The sequence below is a fragment of the Pavona decussata genome, unplaced genomic scaffold, assembly GCF_977016875.1.
Source record: "Pavona decussata unplaced genomic scaffold, jaPavDecu1.1 SCAFFOLD_28, whole genome shotgun sequence".
Lineage (NCBI taxonomy): Eukaryota > Metazoa > Cnidaria > Anthozoa > Scleractinia > Agariciidae > Pavona > Pavona decussata.
In genome coordinates this window covers 1,708,300-1,721,372 of record NW_028145451.1, presented here as the reverse complement: position 1 = coordinate 1,721,372, position 13,073 = coordinate 1,708,300, and the positions used below count along the sequence as shown (strand labels likewise).

Sequence of the window (13,073 nt, the reverse complement as noted above, 5' to 3'; positions counted from 1 at the left end):
ACCTGCTAAGGAGTCTGTTCGCCAGTCAGTGACTCCATACCTAATCCAAAATGAAATGCATGTATTGCTTTGGTTTTGGGCATTGCTGACATCAACGTACTGCTGTAACTTGCAATGTTGCGGCAGTGTATTTTGCACAGAGTACATGGTAGTGAAAGTTTCTGGCCTGGCAGTGCATCTCATTTTTATTTGTTTATAGACAAGTTGGAGGCAAGGGAGGTTACCAACTACATACCGCTACTCTACATAATTTCTGTAGAATTTGTCCCAAACCCATTTTATGATGGCATTGTATGGCAAGTTGCCAAAGCATCACCTGGATTTTACTTGGGGGGTAAACAGTTAAATTGAAGTCAAGATTTTGACTTTTTGGCCAGACTTTGAACCTCTATGAACCATTAGCTCAATACCAAGAAAAGAGGAGAAATAGGGTGGAACAAGAGGTGCAAAATCTTGGGATTCCCTTTGCTTTCTCAAGGTTCCCCTCGATTACCAATCAGAAACAAAAATGCCTTAAGAAGCCATTTCTTACCTGTCAGAATCTCTGTTACTTTTTGTAAAAAAAAAACCACTGACTTGTATGTACAAAAATATGACACACTTGCACAGTACTCTACAAGCACTCCAATTAACTTCACATTGTTGTAATAATAATATTTATTAAGCTTTAAAACTGTAAGTTTCATCTTCAACTGTCATCTTCCTTCCTAGTAACAGCCACTCTGCAAAATATTGCACAACTTGCCTGTGTAACTGGCAGTATTCATGCAAAGACAATTTTTTGCAGTGGAGCTGCTTATATGAGTTGCCTCCTTTTCATTCAGCTCTGCTGGTGGTCAACATGGCTCCACTGCCAAATTTACAAAGGTACTGCAGAGATTACACAGACTCTGGATGTGGCAAATTCTCCAGTGTTAACATTCAATTTTATTACCAACATTCAAAAGAAGGGAGCCTACATATATAGTTTGACTTGCAAAGTAATAATCCCAAAATAACAACCTTGAAATAATGCAATGACAGTTTTATTTCCATTAAATTATTCATAACAATATTTTATTTGAACATGGTATTTCACTGTCGAGTCTTACAACCTCTGATACTGACTCAATACAGTGGCTGCTTTTACACTGACTGTGGCCTTTAAATAACAGCAGCCTGTCATTGCTTCTTGCTGCTAGAAGCATTCGCGAGAGAGAGTCTCCCAATGCTCCTAGTAGCAGGGTGTGATGCTAGCCAGCTGTATTTGCAAGCTATAGAGATTGGTTATGACGCAGATCTGTTAGACCACAAAAGAGAAGCACAGGACTCTGACAAAGTTGAGACAGACAGATATTAAATTCATCTGACTTTATCCATTTTTTCTTGCCAATTTAGTAGACAGCCTTTAGCTTTCATTCCTCATCTCCAGTCAAGTATTGTACTGCTTTCACACTACAACAGAAGTCTTTGTCAGACAAGTCTTCTATCTACAGTGTAAAAAAAGGCCAATGTTGAGATTTAATTTGCTTTTCTTTGAACAATTTAACAGAAACGATTGTCAACAGTCGCTAAAACTTAGTCCAAACAGTGAAAAAGTCAATACATAAGTTAAATTGAAAACGTTTTCTGCAACAATTTATAACATTATAATACAATGAACAGCACCCATTTAACCTGTCCACACACTGTTTGTGACAACCAATCAGTTTCAGCATACACTGTGATAGTTTCTTTGTAGCATAGCATCTGGTGGAGAAACCACTCCTCACAGTGTAATTTCAACATGGTCCCCTCATTCTGTATCAACAAACATTTTTTTTAGAGAACACGCTATCACAGTCAAGTGTTTTCCAATATGATTCAATGCCACCAATTGCATCTAATTTGCACCTTATTTGGTATCAGGTATTATGATTGGTCATCAATCACTCAAACCTCGAATGTGTCAAGCATCTTCCACACCCATGCCAAGTTTGGTTTACCAGCAGTTAATTATTATTTTCTCTAAGCCACACTGCCATGTTTCATACTTGAGAAACAAACATACTCTAGTGGGGTTATTATGAATGGTTGATGACAAATCATGATTTTGTTTGATACCAAATTACATCATGTTAATAGCAGTGAAGTACACCGTTCTCTCATTATTTTCATCAGTCATCTTCTGCTGCTGCTGCTGCTGCTTTCTTGGGATGGAGTGTTGTGTAAGTTACATGTTTTGCACAATGCCAAATGGCCTGCATAAGCCGGCTGAATCCCGTATCCTTGGGCTGAAGATTAAAATTTGATTTGTTAGTTTTTTGTTGGAACTATTGAAGGGCCTGATGGAAAAAGGTTGTAAACAATGATTTCGCATTGGCAGCCGAATTTGTCTGCAAATTTTCGCTCTAATTCCGTTGCGTACAGACTGGTTCTTGTGTCATAAATGTGGTTCTATATTATTTTACATTGCCCAACAAGCTGAAAACTAAACCAACAGTTACTGTTAAGTGATACTTGAAATGATTTCCTTTCTTCTCTGTTTAAAACTATAGAACAATAATTTAGTTTCTATGGTGATTAAAGCCTGTTTGCTCTACTTTGGCCTAGGAACCAGTTCATGTTAGCCCTTCAATTGTACTGACAGAGACGACGTGGCTGACTAGTCACTCCAGGGCACTAAACTTGAGACCCTTCAGGTCCCACTCTGACCGCTAGCTGGTGTTGTTTCACTGTTGAATTCAATTCCTCTGCCATGCTTGTAAATAGCCAGCTGATTGGCCTCCTAGCAATTGGGACTTTACCTTGTCATGTTCTAATAATTTATTTGGAAATACGGTAAGGACTCAAGTTACCACTCATCTGGAATTGTCAGTTCAGGAAAACCTGTCAAATTATCACGTGGCCAAAACATCTAAAAGCCATGCATTAATCCACAAATTAAATAGGAGCTTCATATTGAATTTTGCATTCTTGAAGGGAAGAGGGGATATTTAGTCGAATGAGTCCAATATTGCAGAAATCACCTTCAAATTTTAGTCTTGATAGGAATGCTTGACCTGGCTTCAGTTTTAGCCATATTTTTGCCTTAAATATTAATATTTAAAACATTTAAATTTTACATGACTGCACACTGGTTTCAAAGCTCTACTTTAAAAATTATTTTATGTACAATTTTAATCATAATAATTACATTTTCTAATCCCCTGACAAGTTGGTTCTTCATCACAACAATAAACTCCTTGTGACTAAGGACACCATCATCTGAAAACACAGTGGAAATTTATTAATTATTATCGTATTTTTGTGGTTAAAATGTTTATGGGTTACAGTCTGAGACAGGAACAAGGATTAAACTATCCTGTGTAGCAGTTGTCTCCCTCGCAGCCGTTCTGTTTCATCATGCAACGCTGTGGGGAGGAGCGTTGCGTGACGAGACAGAACGGCTGCAAGGGAGACTAGTGTAGCAGGCACATGACATGTCTCCCTACTGCGCTCTGTTCTTTTTTGTGCCCTATATTTTTTATGACTGCTACGCAAGCTAGGTTTAAACAGACTATCAATGGCAAACTTCAGAATAGCCCTTGACTGGTATTCAATCCTAATTTTTAGAAGGCTCGTTTTTGGAGGGGGATATGCGCTAATTTTAGAGGAATCTTGTGTTTCAATAATATATGATCATGAGTTGGGCTTGTCAATAAAAGCAGACTGTGTACAAGCAACGGCCTTAAATTGCCTGTCATCCCGCCCCTTTCATATGAGAGTCCCCCCCCCCCCTCCCCGGGGTTTCAATCCTTACCACCAATCAGCCAAATGAATGCAGTTCACAAAACTTTAATAGGTATATTATTCTTGTTTGATGTGGCATAACTTCAGCAAAATACTGCTATACAGCGTCATGTTCCCTCTGAATCACTAATCTTGTTCCACAGCCCTACTGAATAAATTCTAGTTACCATTTTCATCAAACATCTTGTACACAACATCAACCACGTTATCTCTCAAGTGTACATCTGTAACCGTCTTTGCAACTTGTTTGAATGTGTCTGATACAAAAATATTTAAAATAATTAAAGAAATACACATAAAAATTCAGACAAGTCGTCTATTTAGTATGATCATGGAGAGTTATAAGTCCTGCAAGGGCAACAATCAAAGTTCAATAATTTAGGTACAAGTAAATCATGTCTCATCAAGTGATGGGTGGCAGTCATAAAATTAAACGTAAATTTGACATCAACTGAGTTGATATGGTAACCTTTTGACCTGGAACTGTTTGAATTATTTGATTGGAATCTTTGCAATAATAAGTTTTGGCCAAAAAAGGATGGTGTTGTTTGGAATGTAAAGCAAGCCCACATGCCAAAAAATATTAATTTTGATTCCAAACAAAAAACTATACCTCAGAAAGTCACTTAAGCTAGTGGGACATAGCATAGAATCCTTCACTTTGCACATTAATTTCACGACTCAACTAACAATAACTTACAACTTTTTCACGGCTGTCAATCAAGGTTCCAGTACTGGTGGTCTTAGAAACAAAGACATTTAGCTCAAAAGTGGCCACCTGATTTTGTGTCAAACCATATTAAACAACACAGGCTATGAAAAAGAGGGAACATCTCAGTAAGCTATGAATCAGAAAAGAACATTGATGTGCAACCATTACCTGGATCAATTGGCTTCCCAGCAGCATTGTGAAAGCTCAGAGCCATGTCTGCTTCAGAAATGTTTCTCATAAAACAGAAGAAATCCAAATAATCTTTGAACGTTATTCCCTGTGAAGCGAATCAAAGCACAGACTGTGGATTAGTCCACAGATTAGAACAGATGCCTTAATTACATAAAAATGAAAATAAATGACAGCCTTTGGATTTCAACGCTGTGACACTTGTCAATGAATACGTTTGGAACTGGCACCTTACGATCACTCCGTTGATATGACCATCTTGCTATTCAAACAACCACTTTTTCTTGGTCCACAGAATTTATGTTTTTGCTGTCATTTTGTTCTCTTAAAAACCCCATTAATATGATCATGTCTTTATGGCCTATCTGTAGCATGACGTTGTATTAACAGGGTTCCATCATATAATATATCAATTTGGTAAAGTGCCTACAGTAAAAAGAAGCAAAAGCTTGATGCTGTGTTTTAAAGTTTTGCAGAGAACCACAGTGACAGGTCATATTTTAAACTTTAAATAACCAAAAGGCAGCTTAATCAAACTTTATTTATAGAGGGTAACACCAAATGTTAACATAGCTCTAATAACCCTGTGGCCCTCTTAAATTGATAACTACCCTAAATACAAAAAGATAAAAAAGGGAATATTATTGATACATCAAGTGGAAAATAGCTGGTGGAAGGTGGACAAATTGCTCATAATGGCTCAAATAGCACCCAACGTGAAGATACAAATGTATGAATAATTTCTAATTACCTACAAAGACTAGTCTAGAAACTTCTCAATTGAAATCCGAGTATTCAGGACTGGCAAATGATAAAACACATTCAAATTAACTGTTGTGTAGTACTGTATATGTATTTAGTTATTCTGTTTCATATTTTTTCCCTTAAAAGTTCCTTCCTACCTGGGAATTTTCTTTGAAGCATTTTTTTACTTTTCTTAGAATTTTCTGTTTCTTCTTCTCATGGAAGCTGGAGTAGGTTAGAAGCATGTCAGCAAACTCCCATTCTTTTATCCTTCCATCTACAGGGTCATAAGAATTAAACTGGAAACAACAGAACGTTGATTCAAATTAAACTCAGCAGACCATAAGGTGAAGTTATTATATTAAAGCCAATCCTTTAAGACCTCTCAAAGACACATTCTCTTAACTTCAATATTAATTAATATTATTTTCCAATAAAAGCCTTATGTCAAAAAATTATAAAATTAATGTCTATAAATTATGATCTATGTTTCAACGACGATATCCAGTCTGTACATGCCAAAATAAACCTGATTAGGAGCAATCTCAATTTCAAGGCCCAAAAGGCATATTAATTTTATGTACACATCTCCCTGTCACTCCAGCAACAAGCCATTATTTGACTGGAAAATCAGTGAACTTCAAACATACCTCCAGAAACATCACTTCCTGTTGAAGATTCTTTTGAAATTCAATGAACCTTTTTATAGTAAGTCTTTTTTCCATGTTTTTGCCAAAAAAGTATTCCTTGAGGCCACTGTTGACGTGAGCGGACAGAACGCTGCCTGTCACTGCATGGTCACGATGACGCAGTCCAGTCGGTGTCATGCTAAACAGGATATTCTGAACCTGAAAATCAGGATTTTAATGTGCTTTATATCAGATTACAATTCTTACACCACTGAGAATATTGAACAACTGAATAACCATTGCAGTTATAAACATGTAGCTGCAAAAACAAAGCCTAAAAACTTCAGGCTTGAATGGGGCTATACAGCTGTAGAACCCATAACCTCTGCGGTACTAGTGCAGCCCTCTACCAATAATAAATTATTACCATGCTATCAAGCCAACTAGGAGCTGGTTTACTAATTCACAAAATGAATATGCAGCTCCCAGTTGGCTTCATACACCTTGTAGCACAATATACACTGTACATGATTGGTAGAGCACTGCACCAGTATCACAGAAGTCATGGGTTTGAGTCACATTCAAGCCTTAATTTTTTTCAGCCTCTCTTTTTGCAACTTCTTTTAAAAGTTTCGTGCACTATTTAAATGCAATCTTCATTCACTTGTTTCATCCTTATATCTGCAGTTCAAAATAATATGTTTTACTGAAATCAACTCTCTTGTGAGGAGAATGGGAGAAGAAGTGGCAGAGGCTCAATTTTTTTTTCTACAATGTTACAGTATTAAAAATTTCATTTATCCTTCCCTCTCTCCATCTTAAATCAAGAAAATGTTCTCAACGATTATTGAGTTTATGCTCTATAAAGTTATGATTAATCATGAAATTTTTCGACTGACTGAGAGCTCAATGAAACGAAGCTGAAACTAGAGAAAAATTACATAACAGCTTTCACATGTATTGTACCCTTTAGTGTGAATTACTTACTAGAGCCGTTTATTTTTAAATACTTAAAATTTACCTTTTCAAATTCATCTGGAGAGACTTCCCCATCTCCATTTAAGTCAAACATTTGAAACGCAATTTCAAACATTCTAGGAGGAACTGAATTGACAAAAAGATCACAATAATATATTAAATTATTTGTACTCAAAATAACCTTTTTTTTAAATCACTTTAAAAATCATATTCATTTGTTACAATCATTATGTTATTCACAAACAAAAGCTGCAGTTGAAAAATCAGAGTTACTCCCAGAAAAAGGATATTGATGTCAATAAAATCAATATCGATAAAATGCCAGATAACAGTATTAAAAATATTGTACTTGTCTAGTATCAGATTAATTCTAGAAACTGGTATGGGCCCAGCCCCTAATTTCTAACAGTTTCATATTTATAACCCTTCAGCTCATTTTTTTTTTGGTCCTTCCCCCTTCCCCCACCTTAACTGGATCTGCCACTGAGATGTATGTGTTGTGGTTCAAAAGTTTCAAACCAGTTTGATTTTTATTTTCCTTTGTTCCAAAATTATTAGGGTAATTAATCTGAAACAAAGGAGAATAAAAATCAAACTTGTTTGAAAAGTTTTAATCAAAGCACAATTTTAAACCACAGAATTGCAGAATAGATGTCTTAATGTCATAGGACTCCCTAGGGATACTGTTGAGGCACTTGTAACTAGGTGTCAGAAATTGATGAGGAAATAATTTAAATGTATTCTAGAATATGAAGCGCATCCTTGCAAATGTTTTTTAGACAAGACTGTGGATCATGGCCATAACTTGAGATCTTGTAACAATCCTTTATTCCTAGAGATGCTAAACTTAACTTAACTCAATTAATTTTTTACTGTTATATTACCGTGATTCTTATCACCAAAGGTAATAAATAAAGATATTATTATTATTATTATTATTAATATATGCAACATACGTGATAAAACTGTTAGAAGGAATATGTAGTCTGAGAAGGAGATCAATCCATATTCTCCCATCTTCAAGAAGACACTGTCCTGTCCTAACTGGTCTGATAGCTGGCCTTTATACTTGTGTTTCTGCAATGATATTAACAGCATCATTTACTAATGAATATAACCTTCAATGCAGGTGCATTTTTGGGGGGTGTGCAAATACTTTAGCTACCACCTTGGATTTTAAAAGCAGAGGAAGATTGCTCAGGGAGAATAGAAAGTGCAACCACAGGGGACCGTGCGTATTTAAGCTCTCTTCCCCCTCCCCCTCTTCCCACCCCTTTCCCTAGCTCCCTAAGATTTTGCAAATCCAACATGGGAGCTACAATTAACTGAGATTCTGGCACTTGTTTTCTCTTCAAAATATAATGAATATAAAGAAACAGACGTATAACTAGAAACTGAAAACTGTGAATTCATGAAGGCATGTATCCCAAAAAGTGAGCATCAATAAGATACCTGGGCATCCCTCTGGCTAGAGGACCAGATGTTTTACATAGTTTGAGGAGTACACTGTCTAGTTTAAATAATAATTATTTACCACAAGGGTGCTGGACTACACTTGTAAACAAAGGAACCATTATTATAAATGCCAGCTGAATAATTGACTAATCATGTTCTCTAAAGTGGAACCATCCATGACAAGGGAAAATGATGACTAAATCAGAACAAAACTTTTTTCAATAGGTAAGAAATTTTTTTTATGTTGTGTGAGTTAGACCTCTGTCAACTATTGACTATTGACAGCCTTGTGTCTGACTGAGTGACTGAATGACAGACTGACCAACGGTTGGTTGACTGAATGTTTGTCTGTTCAAATTCTCTGACCAACTGCATGCATAAAAGGATGTCACAAAATTAATGATAAAAAAAATCAGGTGAAGGTAACAAAGAATCAAACATACTGTACCTCAGGGTTAAATCTCTCATGTTCATCAAGTCCTAACCCTAAACAAATAATTTATTGTTAACTACAAGAAGATAACATTACTTTGTATCAATAGTGATGGATTGTTTCTGCTGAAGCCTTTTCTAGAAAAAGGGACCCATACCCAAGGCTGTTGCCTGAGAAAAATTTCAAGGAGTCCACAAGGTCAAAAGCCAAGAAGTTAAGGTTACCCGGGACCTTCGGAGGTGTCTCGCGTTTGAGCGATGTAGCGCGTCCAGTTTAAACTGTAGATACCTAAACCCCTATATCAAATTAAAGCTTATAGAGCTGACTATCAAACCATACCAAGAATTTTGAAATAAAATAAATTGTCGAATTTTTCACGTCCTCTAATTGCGAGCGTGCCAATCACCTTTTTAAAGCTACAAGTCAAAGTGAATTTTGTTTTTTGCTAATTTAATTTGCTCCTCCGTTTCCGGACCCAAAGCGCTAAAAAAACGTGTCTGTGTTTTGCCATATTCAATCACAGTGAAAAGTTATAGAGCATTTTCGAAATAGGATGAAAAAAATGTGGAGTAATCGTACAAAAATCGCTCTCGGAGAAAAAATATTTCGAAAGAAAAAATTCGCAGACACGTGTTTGTTGTTTATATGTTAAACTAGCTACTGTCCAAATTTGAAGGCAAACGAACAAATTCCGTTTGAGTTTTAGCTCTTTGAAGTGGCTCCTCCAGGTGAAAAAAATTTATTCGAGAAAACAGCGCTAAAAATTCGGCAATTCACTCTATTTCAAAATTCTTGGTTTAGTTGGATAGCCAGCTCTATAAGCTTTAATTTGATATAAAGGTTCAGGTATCTACAGTTTAAACCGGACGCGCTACATCGCTTGGATGCGAGACACTTCTAAAGACACCTCTGAAGGTACCGGGTAACCTTAAGAGCCCAACACATGAAGTGTTAGGTGCTGCTGCAAAAAATTTAGGTGCCCATAGCATTTTCTTGGGTGCCCCAGGCTACTGGACTCCTTTTAGGCAGCAGCCTTGCATATCACTTTTTTGGTAACTGAGACATCAAAGCAAATCCTTCAAATTTTTCCCAGTTTTGAGTGCACTGCAGATTTTATTTGCTATAAGCTAAACCATTATAACTTTGTTTGTACTAAACTACAGTAAAATGTTAAGTCAGAATTTTAAGATGATTATAATGGCCACCATACAGCCAGTACATTAAATGTGAAGTGAGATCCTTAAAAGCAGGAATTCACCCACCTGATTTAAAGCAAAATGATATGGATTGACATAAAGTTAACAGTGCATATACGAAAACTGTGGAGTCTGGAGTCTTGTTGAAATGTGTATACCCTTCTGCGGAAAAGCCTTCAAAACAAACAGGGCAATATGATAAAAATAATTCTATTTCTTACTGAAAAGATTTATCGTAGGGGCACAGCTGGTTACCGGTTCAAAGTATATAACATATACAATGCCTTTAAACAATACGCACTTTGAAAAAGGAAGAAATATGGAACAATTTTTAGGAATGGTAGGCTATTTGCAAAACATAAGACGAAACTGAGTACAACGGAAAAACAGACTTAAGCCAATTTGGCCTTCAAATCAGTAGTTTGAAGCCATAACATAAGTAAGACCTTAATTAAAAAACAGAATAAGTTACCAGCTGGTTGTATTTTTCCTGGAGTTAATGATCTTACAAAATCTTCGGGTGTCATGAACACTTCATTGTCTTGAACTCCAATGTGCACAACTTTGAGTGATGCAAAATATCTGAACACCTTGTCTGGTGTGCTGTATTGCCTGATACGATTTTCATATTCAATAATCTGAAATGAAAGAGCATAAACAGTTTAGGTTACAGATATACTTGGTTAGGGTCTTAAGTGAACAAGAATAATTATTATTCTTCACTTGAGACACCGACCAAGTATGTCTGTAGCCTTTTCCAGATACATTTCCAGAATGTCACCCATATTACTACTACAGTGTACCAACTGGAAGGGATGTGGGTGAGACACTGTGGTACAATGGTTACGGCATGTGATGCCAAAAATAAATAAAATCTGAAGGTGAGGGCCCGATTGTTTGAAAGCCGATTAACGCTAATCCCCAATTAAAAATTAACCAACGTTTTCACTTATTTTAAAATAATGTTTTCAAGAGCTAATTTTAGCCTAATATTTAGTAAAGAAAAGTTTAAGTCAAAACTAAAGGATAAATGTCTTTTGGAAGAATCTTTATTGATTAGTCATTAAACTTGAATCAAAGTTTATGTTCACCCAGGATTAGCTTAACTGGGCTTTGAACAACTGGGGCCAGTCGTTTGTGGCCTAGTTTCTCCCATTGCATCAATTGTCTCTTTTCACCCGGGGGTACCAGCAACATGCTGCTAGGGGAACACAGCAATGGAGTAACATCCCAATTAAGGTGGCAGCAATACCCCTAGTTTCTTGATGCCACAGAAACTGGGTTAACTTTCAGCAGTGTGGGTGACCTGAGGCTTGTATACAACTTTACCCATTCTATTTCACATGTACCTAGATGGGATGCTGGTTTGGAGGACAGGGTTACACAAACCAGTTTGATGGCAGAACTTATCTACACCTGGCTGGAAGCAACTTAAAATGGATCTATAACAGGTGGAGAGAGAAAATGTGGTGAAGAGCTTCTTGTCTAACTGAACACAACATGACAATGTCTCAAGACACTACCACTTGAACCTTCCAAAAATATTGAAACAACTGGTAATTTGCAACTGGCCACTCTTCCACAGTATCTTAACAGCAGCAGTATTGAAAATGAAAACTAGACCATGTGCCAAAAGATGTTACACAAGGCATTTTATCCGCAACTAGCAACATGAACTATGCTGATGACAGCATTTTCTGCAAGTTACAGAAAACATGTTACAGGCCGCAGTGTCTCACAACAATGTGAAAAGTATTGACTAGTCTCCTTTTCCTGCAACTCTTTAGTGGCAAGGTGAGTTGCAAAGAGGGGGTGTCACTCGCAAAATTTTGCAATTTTGTTCAAAACCTGTCTCGAAATGGTGATGTGTGAACAGCACTTACGTTAAAATTTTTATAAAAATAACTGTTCCCCTTCCAACACTGTAGGATGATGAAGAGGATAACAAAATACATTGGGATGTTCCATTTATTATCTGCCTCCGCCCCTTCCATGGAAGGTCAGATTCCTACACCCCCGTTTTTTGCTGTCAGCACCTTTGAAGGTTGTGTCTGCAGGGGCCAAAATTTTGTCGGCTAGTTTGAAGAAATAATCCGACTGCCCCTATGACAGAAACCACCCTCCACAGGCCTAGGGACAATCCCATTTTAAGTTAATAGTCTCTTTCTCACCCTTCTTTCTCTAAATCCCAGTTTGTCCTTCTTCTTGCTCCCGTCGGTTTCCTCATCACTTTCTTCTGACTTGTTTTCACTGCTCAGAGAGTTTCTACTATCAATAGAGGGATGTGGGCTCTCCGTTTTAGCTTTAGTGAGTTTCCTGTACAAGCAGTAACTTGAACCAATCAGTCCCACGGATGAACCGATGATGGCCGCTACCAGCCGCTTCTGCCGACGATTAAAAGCTTCTTTATCAAAATCCTGTCCACTCGTTTGAGTCCCCGTGTTTGAGCTTGCAAATCGAGCCCAGGATCGAAGATTCCATAACAACAAATTCTGCTTCTGTCTGGTGATCTGGTGGTTCGCAAATCTTTGTAAGATTGCAAGTCTAGACATTGTCTTTAACTTTGACGATGAATGAGCTGGATCCTATTTTATTAAACCCAGGATATTTTGAAAGCAGTTGATAAGGAATGTAAAAAAAACATGTTGGAAAAGTGCAGCTCCCTCTCGTTCGGGCGATGTCAAAATGGCGGCCGCGGGGTAGGTACGTTATGTATGGGGACATGTATTGTACTGGAATGAATAAACGCGCAAGCTTTCACTCGGAAATGCGCTCCTCGGCTCATTTGCGCTTTAAAATTTGTGACAATCCTTTTGAGAGTTCTTTTGTTGTTTCCACGAGCTTTGTTATCATTTCTTCCTTCATTGTGTGCTTTCTGACAACAACAGAAAAGCAAGGATGAAAAAGCTTCTGACAAGTCCAAAACTCCCAAGGGGGGTCCGGATGGGTAGTAAAGTCGAAAACAGGTCTCTTCTATTCTGTGTTAC

At 37.2% G+C, this 13,073-nt stretch overlaps 1 protein-coding gene across 1 annotated transcript; it reads right to left on the bottom strand.

Moving 5' to 3' along the window:
* Nucleotides 1-559: 559 nt before the first annotated feature.
* LOC146485038 (calcium uptake protein 1, mitochondrial-like) lies at nt 560-12,955 on the bottom strand. Its single transcript, XM_085103990.1, has 11 exons — nt 12,258-12,955; nt 10,559-10,724; nt 8,906-8,943; nt 7,959-8,079; nt 7,046-7,128; nt 6,046-6,243; nt 5,554-5,694; nt 4,631-4,739; nt 3,918-4,007; nt 3,155-3,225; nt 560-2,252 (listed from the first exon to the last, which is right to left on the bottom strand). Exons 1-11 carry the CDS (start codon nt 12,636-12,638, stop codon nt 2,136-2,138), a joined length of 1,515 nt encoding a protein of 504 aa, XP_084960116.1. The 5' UTR covers nt 12,639-12,955; the 3' UTR covers nt 560-2,135.
* Nucleotides 12,956-13,073: the final 118 nt, after the last annotated feature.